Source organism: Aotus nancymaae, unplaced genomic scaffold (genome assembly GCF_030222135.1).
Source record: "Aotus nancymaae isolate 86718 unplaced genomic scaffold, 86718_ANA_hifiasm-v0.15.2.pri h1tg000022l_1, whole genome shotgun sequence".
Taxonomy (NCBI): Eukaryota; Metazoa; Chordata; class Mammalia; order Primates; family Aotidae; genus Aotus; species Aotus nancymaae.
This window is the reverse complement of record NW_026988435.1, coordinates 36748175-36770480: the sequence shown is the minus strand read 5'-3', so window position 1 is coordinate 36770480 and position 22306 is coordinate 36748175. Positions and strand designations below refer to the sequence as shown.

Here is a 22306-nt window from a genome sequence, read left to right as displayed (position 1 = left end):
CCTCAGCCACCTGGGTTCAAGCAGTTCTCCCGCCTCAGCCTCCCATGTAGCTGGGATTACAGGCATGTGCCACCATATCCAGCTATTTTTTGTATTTTTAGTAGAGATGAGGGGGGAGGTTCACCATGTTGGCCAGGCTGGTCTTGAACTTCTGACTACAGGTGATCTGCCACCTTGGCCTCCCAAAGTGTTGGGATTATAGGTTTGAGCCAAGGTGCCTGGCGTCAGTCCAAGTACAATTTTAACAGTGACTAAGGAACTTCCTATTCCCAGAACGGTAAATTTTATTTTCATTGTCCTCTTGGATCCAAAACTCAGTAGTACCCGATTCCTTTATAGTTTTAAGGAAACATGATTCACTATAGGTATTTAACCATATTTGCCTTTGATTTTGAATATAAGGATTTTTAGAGTTAAGACCTTTAAAATTGTCTCATGCATCTCAGTTGGCTAGACTTACAAAAATAACCATTAATATTTTGGGATTTTGTCACTACAAAAATTCTTAGGTCTTCTGTTGATAGGATGAATCACATGAATGAGCCATTTATTTGTCAGTCTCCATAGTAATTATTTAAAACTCGTGTGTTTCAAGACTAATATGCTTTTCACTGACTTTTATACAAATTTCCACAGGAGGTTGTTCATAAGGAGCTTACTAACTGTGGTTTGCACCCTAAGACTCTGGAGCAACTTAGTGAAATACCATTACTTGGGAAATCATCTTTACGGAATGTGGTGATGAGAGACTACGTTTATAATTGGAGATCCTGAACACCAAAGTAAGCCTAAAAGGAATCTTTGAGGAAAAAAGCCTTCTAGCAAGGAAATTCAAGATTCTTGAAGTTAAAGGAATATACTTTAAAATACTGAAATGTTTATAAATATTTTTATTACAGTAGCATTTTAAATGAGTGTTTTCTGCTTTTACTATTTTCAGGTTAGTTTTTAGATATAAAGATGAAAAACTCAGATCACTCAAATGAAGTGTCTATATTCCTACAACCTAATTGTATAGTGAGTAGAAAACTGAATTAATGTTTCCTTGCAAACAGGAAATTGAGACTAAACATATAGCAGTTATCTTGTGGCCTTGTGACAAAGGCATCAGGGCAAAAATATGTTACTTTACCATTTACCTAAGACTGTTAGTAGGTTCTTGTTTTATAAAGGTAGAAAATAAATGCAGACAACATCTCTACTAACCTAGCTGACTGCTGATGCTTCTACCTTAACATTTTTCCTACTGATTTATAATTCCTTTATTTTCACATATACTAAAATTTTTTTAATGCTTGTTAATTCAGATAAAAAGGCATTTTGTATTCCACATAGAATAGTGTTAAGAATTGTGAAGTATGCCGAGCTGTCATGGCAAAGTAGTATTTAGTGTGCGTGTGCATGTGTAGGTGGGGATTGTATAATTCACATTTTTTAAAAATAAAAGTGCTTAGAAATCAAAAGCATTGGGTAAAGAAATAATAGTATCTAAGTATTTGTTCACTTTATAATCCAGAAAATAAAACACCACATTTATTCCAGAGAAGTTTGTATTTGGGCCTTAAGCTTTTGAAAATAAAGTTTAGAGACATAGCATATGAATACCACCGTAATACACATGAAATATTCTATCGGACCCTAAAAATTAACATAAACTTTAACTTTCTCAGAGTCAACAAAATAGTGGCTGGTTGCCAATTTTATTAGATAAGTTGGTTACAGCATTTTAATTATCATTTTACGTCTATCTAGGTGTAGCTGAAATTCAAAATGCACATCAAAGTAAAACTATATCACAACTCAATGCCATACTAAATGTACTTGGCCTCTGCAATAGAATTCTAGTCAGACTTCATTTTTGACTCCCTTCTTATGACCCAAGTGGCTTTAACAGGAATGCAGGACTTAGTGCTGATCATCACACAACATACCCACTTTCTTTTTATAACCTCTACAAAATTTTGAGGGGAGATGGTGGCATTAGCCCTGTGGAACAGATCTTGCTTGATTACCTCAATAACACTGGCCCAGTATCTGTCCAGCAGAACCCATTGTGAAATAGTACAAGGTGCACAGCCCTTCACTGATTACAGGCAAGTGTTACAGCAGCCTAGCCATAAGGAAGGGGAGTTACATCATAGTACAAAATACAGTATAAAAGCGTTATTTAACATTCCACACTGAAGATTACTGATGCCTTCAAACAATCGTTTGGATGTTAGCCACTTAAACAAATACATCACTAAGGTAAACAATATAAACATACCAAAACCCTGTATGGTTAAATACAATTTCCATGGTACAAAAATCAAAGCCTGGAGATGTTTTTACAGATTGCTTTTTACACAATGTCTTAAATTGCCAAATATTTACAACATTAAAGAGGAAATACATTGTGATGCAGAGTAAAATTATCTGAAATGATTATTATAAAACCTCAATCTATCTACGTGAGGCACTCCTGAAGCAAGTGGCATTAGCCATGAGGTCCTTTGGTACAAGGCCCATTGCTTGAAGAACCACAGTAGCTGCTGTGGCTTTAGCATGCTTCTTATTAGGGCTGGCAAAGCTGGGCTGGTAAGCGCTTCCATTTATCAATACCTATTCAAGAAAAACATACAATTGGGCTGGTAAGGGCTTCCATTTCTCAATACCTATTCAAGAAAAACATACAATAAGAACAGCATCAAACTTTAATATCTATTAGCTTTGTATTTTTTTTACTAAATGCTAGAAAATAAGTTACAATAATATAAAACCCATACTATGTAAGTCAAATTATAATCTCAACCCAGAAGAAGCAAATCATTTGGGAAAGGGACTGCAAATTAAGAGCAGATCTCCAAATTGAGAAAAAGACTGATAAAATTATTAAATTAGTTCCCCACATTCAACTAAAAAATAACAAACTGTTTACTAGATTTTGCCCATTTTTTCCCAATTTTTTAAAAAATAGGACATTGAGTGTTTAAAAACCCCACCACTTAACTACAAATAACAAACCCCCACCCATGAACAGAATCTTAATCCTGTGATCATGTTTACCCCTCACCCTCTAAGTCATCACATTAATAAACATGTACAATTAGTGCGGAAATTCATATTTACCCTAAAGAGAAAATGTTTGCGATGATCAGGGCCACTATCATGGACCAACAGAAATTCAGGTGGTTGCCACCTTCTCTTATTACAGATTTCCATCAAAGCAGACACAGGATGTTTGCCTGCAGGGGGGAAAAATACCCAGTTTTAAATTATTTCCACCAACTTCTGCAACAAGTAATTCAAGATGGGATTAGGGTAAGAGGAGATTCAAAAATGTGCTCTCACCTGACAGATCTTTCATTGCAGCAGAGAAGTTCCCAGACCTCTTTTGTGCTCTTTCTCCTACTGCAACAAGACCTTTAAAAAAAAAAAAAAAAACTGTTGACTGAATCTTAAAGCACCATTTTAAATTATAATACAAAAAAACAAAGATCCCACTGTAGGAGTCTGAACCTCAAAATCTATGCCTTCAAATAAAATCAACAGATTCCTACTATACTTGAATTCTCTACCAATCTTCTATTTGTTCTCTTTTGCTGTATTTCAGCATATAGATTTATGTTTTATATTCATAAACCTTGGTGTGAGAAATTGTAACAAATACCAAATGTAAACAGAAAACAAAACTTTAAATATGGCTGGGCACGGTGGCCCATGCCTGTAATCCCAGCTACTCGGGAGGCTGAGGCAGGAGAATCACTTGAACCCAGGAGGCAGAGGTTGCAGTGAGCCGAGACTGCACCACTGCACTCCTGAGCGACAAAAGCAAAACTATCTTTAAAAATATATATATATACAAAAACACATATTCAAACTAAGTGCCAACAGTACCAACATTCCCAAGTCTGTTTCTGTATTAATTTAAAAAGTAGTGGTTATTGCCAGGCACGGTGGCTCATGCCTGTAATCCCAACACTTTGGTAGGCTGAGGCGGGTAGATCACCTGAGGTCAGGAGTTTGAAACCAGCCTGGCTAACATGGTGAAAGCCCATCTCTACTAAAGAAGCAAAAATTAGCCGGGCATGGTGGCGGATGCCTGTAATCCCAGCTACTCGGGAGGCTCGAGCAGGAGAATTGTTTGAACCCAGGAGGCGGAGGTTGCAGTGAGCCAAGATTATGCCACTGACAACCTGGGGCGATAAGTGAAACTCTGTCTCAAAAATGAAAAAAAGTAATGGTTATTTATTGGAAGTGATTTCTGCAGATTTACTGTCTCTTAAAAAAAAAAATGCTCAGTTAAGACTCTTCCAAAAAAGGTTAGGATTTCAAGCCACCAAAAAGGTGAAAAAGGCAGTTGTCTCCAAATAAAACAGGTCCCTTTTTTCCTAGCAAACAAATAAGATGTTCTCAAAATATGAACATGACCTTTCTACATAACCTCCCTCTCCATAGGCTTATTACAAAGGGGATTAGCTATATTGCTAAACCCAAACACTGCTTTCCCAATTCCCATATAGAGGCTGAGTATCCTTATCCAAAATGCTTGGACCAGAAGTGTGTTGGATGATTCCAGGTTTTCAAATATTTGCATTATATTTTACTGGTCAAGCATCCCAAATCTGAAGAACTGAAATCCAGAATGCACCAATGAGCATTTCCTTTGAGCATATCAGTACTCAAAAAGTTTTCAGTTTTAGAGCATTTTAGGTTTCTAGATGTGGGATGCTCATCTTGTATATTACAATAAATTTTTCAACCTTTGCTAAATAATTCCATGCTCGTATAAGCTTTTTTCCAAACCTATCCTGGGAAATGTGTGGTTCTCCAAGAGCTTACAGTCAGGCCATGTCCCACAATTCCAAGGAGAACGCTTCCTGAAACTACAATACTTACACCAAAGTATTTGGTGCAAAGCTAGTTCATTTCCAAATTCATTAACACAGATTAACTGTTTAAGTTAATTTTAACCTACTGTTTGATTACAAAGATGAAAATAAATTCCAGTTTTACATTTGCCAATTTTTATAAATGAGGCTTAAACGAGGTATAAAAACCATACTCAGCTGGCAGCCTCTTGCGATTCCACTTATATTATCCCAAGGGAAGAAGTTATTTTATATATACCAATTAGGTACTTAACAACTACATACAAGCGACATAGATGACACAGTGCTGCCCTGCCCAGGTATCTGAACAGGAAAATACAGTCAATGCTAACATTTCCAAGATGCCTTAACACAAGGCAACAGGAAGAAGTAACATTATTGTCAGCAGTTGGTCTACTATACTCTAACCCCGACCCAACTACTGAGCTTGAGGGGAAGAAAAAAAAAAAAGCAAACAGCGTTTGTGAAATCTAGGACTAAACAACACTGTAATAGGAAATAATGAAGTGGGCTAAAATAGCTGACAAAAAATAAACCAAACTCTAGAAATAAGGATAGTCCCTCGTCAAGATAAAAAGAAAATGGAAATCCTGTTTTCTAAACATGAAATCTAGTTAAATTTGGAGGTGTAATAATATAATTAGATATACATACATTTCCATATTTAGCAACTAACATAACAAAAGTTTCCTTTTAAAAGTTAAAACTGGTGTCTCTATCCATAGTTATAGTAAAAAAAAACTACTTTGTGAACCCCAAAAGGCTTAAAGTTTTTTCTGACAAATGGCTGCATATATACAAGAAGTGCCTTCAGTTCAGGATCACTGGGTTCAAAAGGTTATATAAAAGGTAATGTTAAAGGAGGTGTTAATAAACATTCCAAAAAAGAACTTGTTACCTTTTCGGTCTGTCTTAAAATCAACTAGGATGGGTTCCTTATTGCCTTCTTTGTTTTTTCCTAATCCTTCTCCTTCTCTCCAGCCCATTTTTCTCATCAAAACGGCTCCCATTCCTCCAGTGACTGGGGCTGCTCTTAAGAACTGATCCTATCCAAAGAAAGAAAGGTAAAATGTCCCCATTTTACAGTTAGAACTTGTTGACAAATTCATTCTTTACTTTCTAAAAACAGGAATCTTATTTTACTTCTAGACCTGTTACAGCAATTAAATGTAAATTCTATACGCTATACATACTGTAGTGTGTATGTTCTGATTATTTTCACATTAATATAATAGTATTTTGAAAGTCAAATAAGACAAGTAAATGGCAGTTTTGAAACAGAAGCCCTTGTGCCCCCACAAAAAAAAAAAATTAGAACACTCCTGTTTTCGTCCACTATTTAGGTTCACTCGTATCTCTTCTTAGCTTGCAAAATAAAAAGAAGGCAATGTTAAAACAATCAATATTAATTGTCCCAGGTGTACCTAGTTTATGAACAAAGCCCAGAAATCACTTAGAAATAATTTAGACACTGAAGAAGCATATTGTTGTCATCCAAAGTTTTCTTCCCCATTCTACTATAAAGCAAGTATAAATATTTTACTTAGAAAATCCCTAAAGCAAAAAAACAAAAACAAAAACAAAAAAACCCCACAAAAAACTCTTTAAATTTACACAGTAACAAATACAAAACAATCACATAAAATATCCTGTAAGTATGCCAAAATGAATTTGAATTCTTTTAAAACCTGGCTTGATGTTAAGACTTTTAAAAACTCCTTAAATGTTTACATACCTAGGCCTCGGTAGCAGCAGTGTTGTGAATAGTACGGCTGGCACTGACCGGGGCAAGAAGACAGCTACAAGGATTTGGCCCTGAAACAAGTTTCCATACAGAGGGGTGAAAGTTCACAGGTTATTCTGTGAACAATCATCTCTCTCGTATCCAACCCACTGAACCATAATTTCCATCAAAGCAGCAAACCACTTAATGTTCTAAGATGCACAAGTATATACATTAGCATGGTCAGCAGTCCATTATTTTTACAGGTTAAGAAATATTCAATGCCTCTTATTAAAGGGCATCCATGTACATATAACAAACAGTATTAAATTCTGTTGATCTTTATGGCCATTTTTTAAAAATCTGAAATATATATGTCCAAATCATGCTTTATTTCCCCCTTGTTATTAAATTTTGTTTCTATGTTCTCTACCTAATATACATAAATTTACATATAGCGTAAGTCATTAACTTATCAACAGAGAGAGTAAAAAACTTTGGTAGCTCAGGAAATAGTATGTATTAACAACATCTCCTATATTGATAAGTTAATACTAAATGTAAAAAAAAAATATGTTTGTATGCAGTAGTAAAACTGTATCATCTTTTGTTTCCCAGCTTAATAATTAAATGCTGGGGAGAAAACATGCCAATGACGTGTGCCTAGACATTAAGTTCATCAAGGTGCTCTGATGGAAGGAGGCAGCTGTGGAGGTAAAAACATACCCCTGGTTCAGTTCCTTAATTGGTGCAGGCCATGCAGTGTAGATGTATAAAGAGAAAGCTGATGCTTGGATATTAACTGCCTTTATGCTACACACCTAGAATGTCTTTTACTTACTTCCAGGTTCATCCGTCCCTCTTTTCCAGGGAACACTCCTAAAAAAAAGGGCAACTGTGCAGAGTACAATATAAATCCCCTAATAACCCAGGTTTCCAATTTTGTTTCCATTCCCTAGTATCGTCATCTGTTTCTTCATCCCAATGTGTATGCAGTTTATTAAAAAGCTGATTAATTTAATGAGACCACAATAATAAACTGTATTTATCAGGTCACATCCAAATCATTGCATTCCAGAAAATAAAAGTTCTTTTAAACCAACTACTTTAAATGTTTTACTGATGAATGAGAATACTGATAAAACTTTGCTTTTTTTAACCTAAAAATATACTGCAACAAACTAAAAAGAACACAGAGAAATGTTGGTATTCCATGTGTTTTTTAACACATAATGAGGATGCTGGACTGTACTAAAGAAGAAAAACCAAAATGATTGTTTGGACAGGTTTTTCTAAACAGAACTAAACATTTAATGAGTAGACAATATTTGTGGTATTTAACAGGGATGATACATACTAAATTTTCAGTTGCCTAATGACTGCTACATGTTGTGGCCCATTTTTAATTTTAAAAAGTTTCTTTTTTAGTTGATACTACCATCAAATATTCTTCAGTAATTCTATACAACAAATGAATCTTTTCCTATAAGTGCTGCTTTTATCTATAATTTAAAATTTGGTCTGATGAACATATCTTTATCTTGTAATTGATCAAAATGATTTGCTTCCCAAAGTATATCTTACATAAAATATAAAGACAAAGCCTTTTTTAAAGGTGCTATTAAACATTTTAAAATTACTTAAAGTCTGTTAATTGCCTACAAGACTACAAATACCAGAAGTAATTATTTTAGGGGAAAACGAATCGAATCAGAAAAAGATTCACTTTTTAAAAGTTATTTAAGTTATTAACATATTTAGTAGAGGTATATAAACATATATATAGATCAGCACATCATTAGATAAATACCAAAATTTTGTAATGGAAGCACATTTAGAAGTCTACCTAGCAGTGTACATGACTGTGTATTATGTGCCAATTTTAATACCTGTAAGCTTTATTTCTAACTTCCTGAAATATTGGCTGACTACTCAGCTTCAAGACTCAATAGTATTAAAGAATTAAAACTAAAGCCATTTTTTCAATTATATAAATCACTTTCATAGTAACTGTAATATAGAAGTCCAAGATAATTCCAATCTTTAAAATATTTTGCTACATTTTCACCCTTTTTCCTAAAACCAACCCCCAGCAAACTACAGAAATTGTAATTTCTTAATGAATGTGACTGTGTACTCACTATACGCATCAGTGCAACTACTGTCCTGAAAAAGCAGGCATGAGTATATGTCATGTTTCATATTAATTTGTTAATAAGATCAACAAAGATAAACTTATCAAAATTGATAAAAAGTTACAAGATTAAAATACCCAAAGCAACCTATGTCTCATTTTTTGGAAATTCAGCTCATTCACTGGCACTCATAGCAATTCTCTATAGGTAATCATCACATTACTCATTACCACTAGACACCTGGGAGATGGAAATTCCAAAGAGTTACTTGCCCACGATCACACAAGCAGTCAGGAGTACAACAGGATAAAGAAACATTCCCAATCCATTAGACCACGCAGCCTCCCAGTTTCAGCACTGCTATGCTGCCAGTACTCCTGTAACAAATTTCCCATCACCCATCCAACCAAGTTTTGTCCCTTCACCAGAACGTGTTTCTTCAGAATGCCCTTCTTAGCCACCTAAGACTCCCCCAATGATGAGGCAGCTGTAGGTGGAGTTCACAGGTCTCACTGCAGAATCTGAAACCAGGTACACCTACATCTTCGTAGCATGAGGTGTCCATCCTCTCCCTTGATTTTAGGTCTTACATATCTGTTATTGTCATGAAATTAGTGGTTCTCAAATTGAGTGTGGATCACCAGAGGCCACTAGGGCCTAAATGGTGGTCCACAGATTAATCTCCATCCCATCCCCCTCACCACAGCCCACCCGACTCCAGCCATCCTCCCTCAGCCTTCCAATCCCACGGCAAGATCACAACATGCAGAGCTAATACTAGGGCCTCCCAACCACTGGCTGTAACCAGCAGCTGACAAACAAAGGGAACTAGGGCTACAGGTCACAAGAGGAGTGAGGAACAGGGGCCAAGATATCTTAGAAGAAGGCACAGGCACTAATGAAAGGGGTGGGGTGTGAGGACAAAAGAACAGAGGAATGGAAAATTAAGGTGGTAGAGGGCTCTTGGGGGCAGTGATCCACCAAAAATAAACCTGTAATAAAGTATCCCATGATGAAGAAAAACTTGAGAACCACTGCTTTGAAATGATTAGGTTAGTAGTCCAGCAGGAACTGTGGAATATTCTGAACATCACCTGATACGCTATCGTTCAAAATATAGTTAAATAAAATCACCCCTTCAAAAGCAGCAGCAGCAATATTTTAAATAACCGTATAAATGAGTGGCTCTTGAGCCATATTTATACATTTGCCATTTTCTGATGAATCCAGTCCATCTTCAGTGTCCACCCTGGAGTATATACACATAGCAAATTTACTCAGGAACTTTGGTTAGAGTCACTGGTCTTTTCATGCAGTTTTAATAAACAGTTTCCAAAAAATTTAAACTTTTTGTTCAACACTTTCATATGTGCATATACTGTGTACCTTTTTAATCCAGGCTTGGGCACCAGTATTGGCCAACTGTTCTTGGGTCAAAACCTGTACTCCTGTACTTCCTGTGAACTGGCCAGGAATAGAGTTCAGCTGAGCCCAGGCATCAATCTGAAAAAAAGTAGCAGTCTCAGTTAACTATATAAAATTCCCTGATTAAAACAACACTGGTAATAATTCATGAAGTAAAAATGGCTGAAAAGCAGACTTAAATATTTGAATCCATACACACTTAACATTAAGTATTTGCCTAAATTTTCTAAAGCAGTTTGACATTTAGTAAATCCTAGTAAGATTATGAAATGTATCTAAAAGCATAGCTACTAAAAGGCACAGCTGTTAATACTCATTCTTCAAACTATCACATAGATACACTAAAAATGTAAAAAGCTCATATGGCAATGGGTCCCCACCCTCCCTTCCTATCTCATAAGAATGTATTGTAATGCATGTCATGACAGCCTGGATTCTTAATTACTTCCTTTGAGACATTATAAATACAGAGTAAATTCATGTGACACGTTTAAAGAGTATTTATAGGAAGCAGTACACTTGAATACATGAAACAACTTCTGTTTTTATTTTTATTTTTTATCTTTTTTTACATGAGATTAATTTTGAGACCGAGTTCCGCTGTTGTTACCCAAGCTGGAGTGCAATGGCATAATGTCGGCTCAATGCAACCTTTGCCTCTGGGGTTCATTCTCCTGCCTCAGCCTCCCAAGTAGCTGGGATTACAGGCATCTGCCACCATGCCAAGCTAATTTTGTATTTTTAGTAGAGCGGGGTTTCTCCATGTTGGTCAGGCTGGTCTCAAACTCCTGACCTGAAGTGATTCACCCGCCTTGGTCTCCCAAAGTGCTGGGATTACAGGCATAAGTCACCGCACCCGGCTACAAAACAACTTTTTACAAAAGCCTGTACACTACATCAGTCGCCAACATTTGTTGTGATAATCAGCTATCATTCACACAAATTATATTTACTAAACATCTTGCACTGGCAGCAATGTATTTCCTATCTGAACATGTACTTACAGTAAAAATGAAACGAGGAGACTGTCCATTGTTAAAAGCACAGACTCCAGATTCATAGTGTTTGGGTTGAATCCCAGTTCCCCCACTAATTAGTTGTGTGACCGTGGATATCACCTAACCACTCTTTTTTGTTGTTGTTATTGTTGAGGCGGAGTCTCACTCTGTTGCCCAGGCTGGAGTGCAGTGGCACCATCTCGGCTCACTGCAACCTTCTGCCTCCTGGGTTCAAGCAATTCTCCTGACTCAGCCTCCCAAGTATCTGGGATTACAGGCATGCACCACCACACCCGGCTAATTTTTGTAGTTTTAGTAGAGATGGGGTTTCACCACTTTGGCCAGGGTTGTCTCGAACTCCTGACCTTAGATGATCCACCTGCCTCGGCCTCCCAAAGTGCTGGCATTACAGGCATGAGCCACCGCGCCCAGCCTTAACTACTCTTTACACTTCAGTTTTCTCAGCTGAAATATGGCAACTATTAATACCCATACATTTCATAGGGTTGTAGGCACTTCGTTGTTTTTATATACCAGATTGTAAACTCTGTGAGGGCAGCGAAATTTTTCTATTTTTCTTCCCTCAAGAAACAGTTCCTGCCACATAGTAAAGAATAAACATTTACTGAATAAAAGATCAGGCCTCAAACCACTTTCATTTAAAATAAGACAGCTAATTAAGGTAAATGATGTTACAACTCAATCACGTAGTTAGCAAAATTTTTATTTAGACATTAAAACTGGTACGTTGATGTGAGTTAGCTGAAGGTAAATTTAAAAAAAACAAAAACAAAAAACTGCTACATACCCTTTCCTGAGCTCTATTTAACATGCTCATGGCTTCAAGGTCAAATGCATTCTCACTGAGTCTTTTCTGAGCAAGTGCCCGTTCACTCATTGCTGTAGAGATGTCCACAGGCTAAGAAGGAAAACACAGATAATTATCTCAAATTACCAGAGTCCCCTAAATCTGAAAAATACTCATATCTTTAGTTGCTACATGTCGAAAATAAAATAATAACCTTACATACTAATAATCTTGGAAAATAGGGAAAAGACTCAAAAAGAGAAAGTAATCCTGGAAAATAGAAGATTAAGATAAATTACAAAGTTATCACACAGGCAGCAGAACTGAACCCAAAATCTGACTGAATTTACTAAATTTTCTACTATATGTATCAAACTATAATCATAGGAAGTTCCATTAAGAACTTAAAACTCTCTACCCTTCATGAATGAAAGCCACTTATAGTAAACTGCAAACTTTTTCAACGGTGGTAAAGGTTATTACATTCCTTAGCAGTTTTCATTTTACTCATTGGCATAACCTTCAGAAGCAGTAACAAAATTCTTGAATAAGCAAGTAGAAAACCATTATGATCACTCATTTACTCATCAGTGTATCTTTTACATCTTGCAGTTGTGGACACGTTGGTCTTAAGAACCCAATTTCTTTAAACAAAATATTCAGGATATAAATAAGTGAACCATGTTTTCAGTTTATCCACACTTATTACCAAAGTTATAGTACTTCTGTGGAAGTCCCTAATAACATCAACTGAAATGCTTTTAACGCTTTTAAGTGTCTCAAGTCCTAGGTCTTTCTTCTCAAAGCTCATATTCTACCTTTTAAAATCTTATAGCAAGCAGAAGAAACTAATTTTTTTTAAAAAGTAATCTTTGGAGCCAATTCTTAGTTTGTCAGATTTGTGGAAGGTTTAATCACAGAAGAAAAAACCCAACAAGATAAGTATTTGTTTGTTTTTTATTTTGTTCTAAAATTAAAAGTTCAAATTGATTTGTATCAACTCACGTCTTGGTTTTGGTTCTTTTAACATTATTAATATTTCCTAGTTATCTCACACAAGAAAATTCATTTCTATAAAATGCTTTATCTGACATGGAAGCTGTTTTCATATACAAAGTAGACACTGCATGAATATAACAAATATGAGAAAGTCTGTAAATAGTTGACGGCTAAGGATTTTCTTAACAAGTAGAGGCTAGCTGTAATTAAGACTGTGTATCATGTATAAAAGACTTCTTTTAAGAATAAGGCCTAAGTAGAGAAGGCTGTATGACTATGAGAATAATTCTTACGCATAAGGATTCACGAATCTTTCTTTTCTTACCTTCAGAACCCCTAATCCTCCATAATTCTTTTTTTGTTTTTGTTTTTTGTTTTCAATCCTCCATAATTCTTAGTTACCTTGATGATGAACTAATATTCCTTTAGCTAAATCAAGGTTTTACTTTAAGAAAGTATGAATTCTGATATGACTTCTTAAAATGAAAACAAAATTAAACGATTCATTCTGTAACTATTAGACTATTATATATATAAATCTTTCTAGAGACCTATAAACAGTCTAATAAACAACTGCAGAATGCATCTTTCAAATTGAATCTCTTGACTGTGAATTTCGTTGTCAATTTAAGTAAATCATCACACAGCTTTAGAATACTTCTAAGACCTATTAAAAATATCAATCTAAGCAAAATGAGACTGAAACACTAACGAACTTACTATGTTCATCTTTCACTTTTTAAGTCTGTTTGATTCCTGGGACTTTAAATGGGAATGCAGATATTTCAAGTAAAAATTCACGTCCCCTAGGCCTACCTTACATGGTTTGTCAGGTAGGATTATCAAGGTTAATTTTCGAAGGCACACCTCAATACTGTCTCATTAACCTTCTCACATTTACTTTGCTTTTCCTAGCAGTCTCTATAAATCTCAGTGTTAGGGTGCTTAGACATAAGTAACAGGCTTTTATTCTGAAAAGGTTAAAATCTGAGAAGATACTGGGGAAAATGCATCTACCCACTTAACTCTCCTGAGTCCTAATTTCCAACTATAAATTAGCTACCAATCTATTCATATGGCTCTAAAAAAATAACTTTTCTAGAATAAAATTAATTCTTTCCAAGTGGAAAGCAAACTATTATACCTGTAAAAGTTTTACTCTTTTAGCCTTCATTAAGCAGGTAACCTAAATGCCTCACCATTTATCCCCAGAATGAAACTCTTCAAATCTTAGTGTTGCATATTAAATTCACATGACTCTGAAAGGAATTTTATTATAGCAACCTTGATATGTAAATAAAATTTCATAAAACTTCATTTATTCTTCAACACACTTACCAAGGGAACTGCAAGTTCATGTCAAAAATTTATTACCAAATGGTAATTTGACTGTTAGTTTCATATTTTTATCTATTTATTTATTTTGAGACAGAGCTTCACTCTTACTGCCCAAGCTGGAGTGCAATGGCACAATCTCAGCTCACTGCAACCTCCGCCTCCCAGGTTCAAGAGATTCTCCTGCCTCAGCCTCCTGAGTAGCTGGGATTACAGGCACACGCCACCACGCCCAGCTAATTTTGTACTTTTAGTAGAGACAGGGTTTCTCCATGTTGGTCAGGCTGTTCTCGAACTCCCAACCTCAGATGATCCACCCACCTCAGCCTCCCAAAGTTCTGGGATTACAGGCATGAGCCACCATACCTGGCCATATTTTTATTTTTACATGTGAAAACATATACTCAAAGTAGAATGTAACAAGATTATCTTAACCTCTTAAGGATCCTCAAAACTTTACATCAAAAAGCCTGTTTTCAGCCTTTCAAGGTAGCTCAAGTTATACAAAAAGGCATGAAAAGCCAACTACAATCCCCAAAGCAGCAAGTTATAAGGGTCAGACCCAATGTTACTTATCAGTATTGAAACACTCATAATACCACAGCTACCCTTTAGAGCAGCACTGTCCAGTAAAACTTCCTGCAATGATCACTACTGAGCACTTGAAATGTAACCAGTGTGATTAACAACCTGATTTTTCAGTGGCTGGTAACTGCTGGACAACAGAGCTTTAGAATCTTAACTATGCTTTAATATTCAGAAACTGGAAATGTAAGAAAGGCACCAAAAATGATGGTAAAAGCCTCTTCTAAAAACTGGGAAAAAGAATCTTAAATCTGTAGAATACTATTACCAAGTTGTCATCAACAAGCCTTAGTTTCTACCAATACCCTATAGATTAGCATGTTACCTAATGTATAAAAATGATTCTGTAGTAATATTCTAGGTAGGATAATGGGGGAACTATTTACTGACTTTTCACCTTTGCTCTAAGGTGAAATTTACATAAAAAGTATCCTGAAATACAATTCTCAGGTTAATAAAAACTGCCCAAATTCTTTATTCTCCCCCCCTCAGCAACAAAGCAGACAGCTACTACCTATAAAAGCTACAAGGGTGTCTGAGGCATAATGAAATTACATAATGCAATGGCACCATGTAACATGCATTTCATGACCTATATTATACATATAAGTGGGCCTTTTACATTTTTATTTCTCATTTAGAAAATTATTCTAAATCAATTTATTCCTTTTGTTAACACAACTGTTAACATAAAAAGAACAAGTATCTTAAGAGACTTCTTAGAACGTAAGTAAAAGGATATAAAAGAGCTAAAGATAATTGTTAGGATGGGGTGAGTCAGATAAGGAAATACCTATAACCAGAGAATTATTTTCTATATTGGTAATTATAGATATCTCAAAAAAAGATATAAAAGGAAAACTTTAAGAAAGTAGACCTAAAGTAAAAGCATTTGGTCTGTATATAAAACATGATTTTAGACTATTCAGCAAATATTAAAATATAAAGAGGCTAATACATAAAAGAGCAAAATGACAACTACAAAAATAAAAGCCACAGAACGTCCCAGTTATTATGTGCTTGGTTGGCTTTAAAAAGTGAATTATGAATCTTTTTATTGTAGCATACAAAATCCTCTAGTGTATAACAGACTAAATGAAGTACAACAGGAAAACAAATAGATAACCTACTAAATAGTTCAGAGAAATTCAGCGTTAACCACATAGGAGAATCTAGGAAGAATTAATAACAAGCCTGTGTATTACACATTCTAGCAGTGCCAGGACCTGTATGTGTTTAACTTCCAATTAAAATTTTCATTTTACTCCAAGTTTTCCTATACATTTAGAACTTATAAATTAAAGAATGTTTAATTCCATTGGGATGTGGAAATATGATTTGGTAATACAAACCAGCAAACTGCTTAAGATAAAGATGATCTTTTTTTTTTTCTTTTGATAAAGATGATCTTAACATCTAAGCATTCACTAGACCTTAACAATACTACCTCTGGACCCCTAAAACATTTGATTGATCCTACACCCATGAAAACTCCACACTAATGAGTGAGTTATAACTCCACTTATGTCAAAGATTACATTCTAATCTTCTACCCAATAAACCTTTGCTAACTTTATTACCAAGAATTAATGCCCCTGAGGACTATTTTTTAAATATTAGTTATCCAACATTTTTATTTCACTGTTTATAAATCAAATTCACACAAATACGGTGAAAGTTCTGTAGTCACTCCTTACTGAGGATGATGCTGGCTGGTGTCTGAATATGAAGACGATGCTATGGCAGTACCGCACACAGTCTGATGAGTTGTTTTTCCATAAGAAATGAATTTATGCTGCTCCATCCACAATGTCTATCCATTCATACTCATGTCAAAGAGCATTCATATGCAAGACAATTGGTGGGATTAGGGATTATAGCAAAGCTAATTCAGCCCTCTTAGGGAGATAAAATCTGTGATCTTTGCCTAAATGTTTTATGCTCAAGAACAAAGAACCACAAACTCCATTTATATTTATTAAAATGAAAAAGACTGGTAGATAAAAATAAAAGATACTATTCAGTTGAAAGGGTGACCATTTAAAAGGGCTATCTCCTTTTACTCTAGAAGTCTTCATTTCAAACTCTAACAAGGAATCAAAAGGGTCAATGCTCCCATAAAATGTTACCAAAAGTATTTCACATTTTGTATGTATCTAAATAATAAACATTGGTAATTGTATAAATAAATTCATGACTTTTGCCTTCTATAAATTTTAAATTGTGACACTTTCCTCTACATGTTTTAACATTATTGCCAGGTAAAACTGCAGAGATATGAAAGCAAAAGGCAATCCTGTCTCTCTGTCCTAGTATTGGGATTCTTTTGTTTAGAATTAATCTGTATGTTCCTTTGTGTCTAATCTTCTAAGTAGCTTAAAGAGGTTTTATATCGAAGTTATATATATCATCCCAAAACAGACATCATCTGCTTTATTCATTTAGCCCTTTGAAAAGAGTTGTTAAATAATTTTACCTTCTAGGATTCTTCTTTGGCAAGAAAAATTTTTTAACAAAAAAAAAATGTCATCATTATTTGAGTACCTTTCTCTATCAACTTTTCCCACCAGATTTCTTAAGAATAATTATCCTCAACCTTTAATTAAAATCGGACAACTTTTGATGACAAACAAGGAAAGGCACCACACTCAGTGTTAAGATTGAAAATGGCTGAGTACTAAATTTCAAATACACACACCCACACACACACACTCTCTCTCTCAAAAAAAAAAAAAAAGTGTAAGCATCAGGAGTTTCTAAGCACTTTCCCCATAGTTGAACTGAAGAAATTCAAAACAGTTATGCTCACTTATCTTCTCAGGAAGATCCCTTGGAATTCTGCAGTATTTGTTAAGTCTTCACTTCATTGGAAAATATTTGTCATACAGACTCTCTCCCTATTTTTTTTTCCCAACTCTTTGTTAACTGCTTACTCTGCAAGAAATTAACTAGTAAAAGCATACATATTAGGATTTCTAAGTCTGTTCAGCCCTCTTACATGGTTTATATTCAGCTACTACAAGAAGATTAAGTCAGTTGCAAATGTCAGTTAACCTTTCTCTCTTGAGATATGCAGGTAGCCTGATTTGGGGATTAACAATTCAAATGGTCTCACTAAAATATTATCCAAACCAACTATCCCCACCCTGCCCGACCTTAACTGGTGATGGGACGACTTGCTTCACTTGTTGAATACCATGGGAATACAGATTATCACCAGTAACTGAAAGTTACACTGGCTAGTTATCATGTCCAACTTCACTGTATAGAAGTTGTTCCCTCAAAATGCTGCAGGTCGAACAAACAAAAAGTGAAAATGTCACCTGTGAATAGCTTGGGGAAAAAAGTACTACTATCAAAAAGTTTCTGATTTGGGTTCTGTTCACTTTCTGATTTTATAAACAGGATTTATTTGTAGAATTGGAAGTGTTTACTGGAAGATGATGACATGGCCAAGCCAAAGAAGGGAACCTGCAGTGAAGAGTACAGGTGCCTCTTGACCTACATATCCCAGAACTGTAAGAAAAATGTCCGGATGGGCATCAGATATCTAGTCCAGTCCTTGGACAAAAGTCTGGGCTTTGGAAACCAAGGGCAAGAGGTGATGACAACTAATCTATAGTATTTAAAATTCCCACCCCCCTATTAAGACTCCACCCTCCCACATCCCCCAAGCGTGATTTTGCACAACAAGTTAAATAAAAGTAAACTGTTTATTAAAAGATACAGCAAAGGTACAGATACAGAGATACATACAAAGATACATATATATATATTTACATATATATACAGTCTTGCTGTTTTCATGTGCACTATATTTAGCAGCACATTATTTAATCAGGCGGCATTTTAATGGGGTTGTTTTGACACTTGGCATTATTAAGATACAACTATAGCCCCATGGAAATTTCAAGATGTGAATTCCACTTCTCCGACTTTTAATAGTAGCAAAGAGGGGAAGGAGAAGGGAATGGAGTACCAAGGCTGAGCATTAGGTTAAACACAAGAATTTAAAAGGGCCAAGGTAGCAAAGGGAAGGAAAAATAATAACTAAAGGCTATCTGACAAACAACCCAGAGAAACAGTAAGAAACCATCATTAAGGGCAACGGGCTATGTACCCAAGATGCTCACATCAGCCTACAAGGACCTTTTCCAATCCAGTTCTTGTGTTGAACCTGAGGATCTGCCCCTCTCCACTCAATCCCTCCACCCAATAAATTTGCTACCACCAAAATCTAGAGCTATAGAGCCTTGAAGCAAATCGGGAAGCTAAATAGTTGTACCTTGGACTACCTTCCCACAAGTGCAGGGAGGGCCCAATGTTGGGTAGGGATGTGATAACACTGTTCTCTGCAATTCGATGCTTTTCACTTTGTGGCTTGGTTCCACAAAGTGAATTGCATCGAGTTACTGTCAAATGAGAAGCTGCGGGTTGTTTCATCTGTCGTCTAACCCGGCCCTGCCGTTTAACCCGGCCCTAAGAAGAGTGAAACAGAATCCAAATCAGATATAAAATAACAATGAAATGGCAAATTCAGGTATAAAAAAGGAAAAATACATAATATTCCTCCTACTTACCTCAGAGGGCAAATTGCTGCTGAAAACATTATCATCATCTTTGTTTTCTTCACCATTTTTCTCTACAGGAACCCATTCTCCATAAACACTATCCGCTTCCTTTTTCCGATGTTGAGATCCGGATGATACAGGGAATTCTTTTGTTAATGTTACCTGGCTTTTTGGTGGAGTTGGCTTTGCTGCAGCAATCTAAAAAATAAAGTGTTTCTTAATTAAAGCTCCATATAGTATAATCTGAAGGAAATTATATTGTCCATTATTTCTCTCAGTATTTAAAACAAAAATTAATAAACTAAATTCCACTTGGTTTCATTTAAATAATTCCACAAGTTACACTGTTTTACCAATCCATAAGCACTAATACTCACATTTAGATTGAAAAAAATGGGTTTGGGTTCACTGAGTTTAAAGGGATGATGATAAAAAGGAGGTTCTTCTTCCTCTTCATCCGAAACATGAGGTTTATTCACTATTACATCATCATCTTCTTTACTCTGTGCGATCTGTTTACATTTCTTTAAAAGTAAAAACAAACAAAAGATAAATCTTACGCTTTATGTAGAACATGTAATTTCTTAGAATCAAAACCATATAAAAGCAACTTTCAAAAGTTAAACAAGATTCATGACAGGTTATAGATACGTGACTTGGCATATTAACTACTATTTAAACACACTCTGACTGGTCAGTCAATAACATTTATTGAGCACCTACTATGTGCAGAGAGAGCACTGTACTGGGCACTGTCTGGGGAATACAAAAAAAAAAAAAAAGAAGAAGACATGGTCCCTGCTCTCAAGGAGCTTACAATCTAGTACAAGAGAAGGAATACATACACATGAAATAATTGAATGCTTTTACAGAGCAACACAATAACAAGTGCAAACTGATATAATACAAACTGAGTACATAAGTGCTAAAAGAACAAAGGCTTAAGAGAGAATAGAGTCAGGCAGAGTTAAGAGAATCAAGGAATATTCCTTGAAGACTTCTAAGCCAGAATTTCATAGTGAAGAATAAAGACTGGTAGGGAAAGGAAAAGTCATCATAGTAAGCTAGTGGTAAAAGGGTGAGAAGAAACTTAGAGGGGACAAGAAGGTTGAAGATGGGGCTAAAAACAGGAAAATACTAAGTGTCCAAAGCATTTTGGATAAGGAGCTTGAATTAGGTAAGTAAGCAATAGAAGCTTTTGCAAGGTCCTTAATTTTTTTACAAAAGTTATAATTCATATTTTAATAAATCTAAGTGAGGAAACAGATTCAGAAGCTTTACATTTTCCCAAATGTATGGCAAAACAGAAGATCTGAAATATTTGCAACAGGATTAGATAGCATGTCTCTCCATAAATGTTTTGTGGGTTGAGTTTAAATAGAACTTAAGAAAGGAAAATAAGGCATGATGGAGAGGGTGCAATTGATGAGGTCTGATACATAAAGCAAAGTCGATTCCTTCCGAGATGCAAAGGAACAGACTCCATTACCTGGCTTTATAAAAAGGTCAAGAGTAAATCTGGGTAGACCTGTCTCTATACAAGCAGTAGATTTAATGACATCTATTATCAATTGAAAATATTACAATAGGATAAAAAGCTCATTTCGCCAAAAACACAGAGTATATTAAGCTTGTAACCAAGGGGAACAGAATATATTGACAGTGGCAGGCTGGCATAAGGCTAGCCAATAACAAGTTTCAATATATGAAACAGTGTGGTATTTCTGGATTCTAGCAGCAATATTTCAGCATCTCCCCCCTCCCACCCACACCAAAAAAATAGTAATAATAATAAAACAAAGCCCCAAAAAAGCCTCAATTGAAAAGATCAAACTTTTAAAAACAAAAATAAGTGTGTTTAAAATATATATGTTACTGCCAAAACCCGAACCGCAGGAAGAACTGATAATGGCCGGCCATTATCGCCAATGGCTGGTACCAAACAGCCAAAACCCGAAATGTTGATGCGAAAGAAGTTCCTTTCAGGCAATGGCCAGCTATTCTTATTAATTTCCAAGCTCCGGTGGCAAAAGATCATTTCTGAAGATTGTCTGTGTCTTTGCGTATATGCAGTATACTCGTGGCGATCAGTGAACACGTCGTGAATGGAAACGAAACTGTAGGCGAGCTTCTGCGTGTTGCTCACTCAACACCTCCTCCATTCAAACGAACCGTCCCACTCCTCAGTCAGTTTGGCTTCTAAAACTGGAAAGCAAAAGTAATGGGAAGTAACTTTTAGCTAGCGGAGCTTAGCCATCCCGGATAATGGCCTGCTAAACAGAGCTTCTGCCGCTGCCACATCTGTATTTCGGGTTTTGGCCACTCGGTGCCAGCCATTATCAGTTCTCCCCACAATTCGGGTTTTGGCACGCTCCAGAGTCAACATCACTGGAATAATCCATTTAAGAATGAAAACAAATTCTGTCTAGCTTACCTCTGTTAGTTCTTCTATAGTAGCTCCTCCTGACTTTTTAGCAACTTTCTCTTCTATAGTAGGTGGAGGTGCAGGCTTCAGGTTTGGCGGTAAAGGGACACCAGCCTTAGCACACATGGCAGCTGCATTAGCTTTGGCTATTTCAAGTAATTGAGCCTTATCTGTAAGAAGAAAAATATAAGCTGCAGTATTCCTAAAAGGCTGTACATTTTATATTTCCAAAAGTCTAACATGCTAACAAAACTAAAGGCATCCTAGGTCCATCGAAGAACTTGGGTATCTAATAAAAAAAGAAAAGAAAAAAAAAGGAAAAAAACTATAGGCATCAATATTCTGCTCTGAAGTTATAGCTGTGATCAAACCACTCTGGTTCAAAGTTTTTAAGCAGTGGCCTCATTCAAAGAATTAAGGCCACATATTTA

At 35.7% G+C, this 22306-nt stretch overlaps 2 protein-coding genes across 7 annotated transcripts in view; one reads left to right on the top strand and one right to left on the bottom strand.

Moving 5' to 3' along the window:
* Positions 1–19436, top strand: part of DONSON (DNA replication fork stabilization factor DONSON) — a 28843-nt gene extending 9407 nt beyond the window's left edge. The window contains exons 10-11 of one of the 3 annotated variants that reach the window (XM_012446178.3): positions 637–782; positions 18285–19436. In XM_012446178.3, coding sequence (XP_012301601.2) covers positions 637–774 — 138 coding nt within the window. In that variant the 3' untranslated portion in view covers positions 775–782; positions 18285–19436. Of the gene's footprint in view, positions 1–636; positions 12961–18284 lie in introns of those variants that run through there. The other 2 variants (XM_012446172.3, XM_012446161.3) reach the window with 2 other exon arrangements.
* Positions 1533–22306, bottom strand: part of SON (SON DNA and RNA binding protein) — a 34826-nt gene continuing 14052 nt past the window's right edge. Inside the window, exons 4-13 of one of the 4 annotated variants that reach the window (XR_010343929.1) lie at positions 21885–22045; positions 19828–19974; positions 19460–19648; positions 11961–12071; positions 10116–10232; positions 6607–6686; positions 5770–5917; positions 3331–3402; positions 3109–3224; positions 1533–2601 (exon numbers count right to left, since the gene is read on the bottom strand). Coding sequence is in view for 3 of the 4 variants with exons in the window: in XM_064380106.1 (XP_064236176.1) it covers positions 2595–2654; positions 3109–3224; positions 3331–3402; positions 5770–5917; positions 10116–10232; positions 11961–12071; positions 19460–19648; positions 19828–19974; positions 21885–22045 (1121 nt within the window). In the remaining variant the exon portion in view is untranslated. Of the gene's footprint in view, positions 2655–3108; positions 3225–3330; positions 3403–5769; positions 5918–6606; positions 6687–10115; positions 10233–11960; positions 12072–18578; positions 19359–19459; positions 19649–19827; positions 19975–20137; positions 21656–21884; positions 22046–22306 lie in introns of those variants that run through there. The other 3 variants (XM_064380106.1, XM_064380107.1, XM_064380108.1) reach the window with 3 other exon arrangements.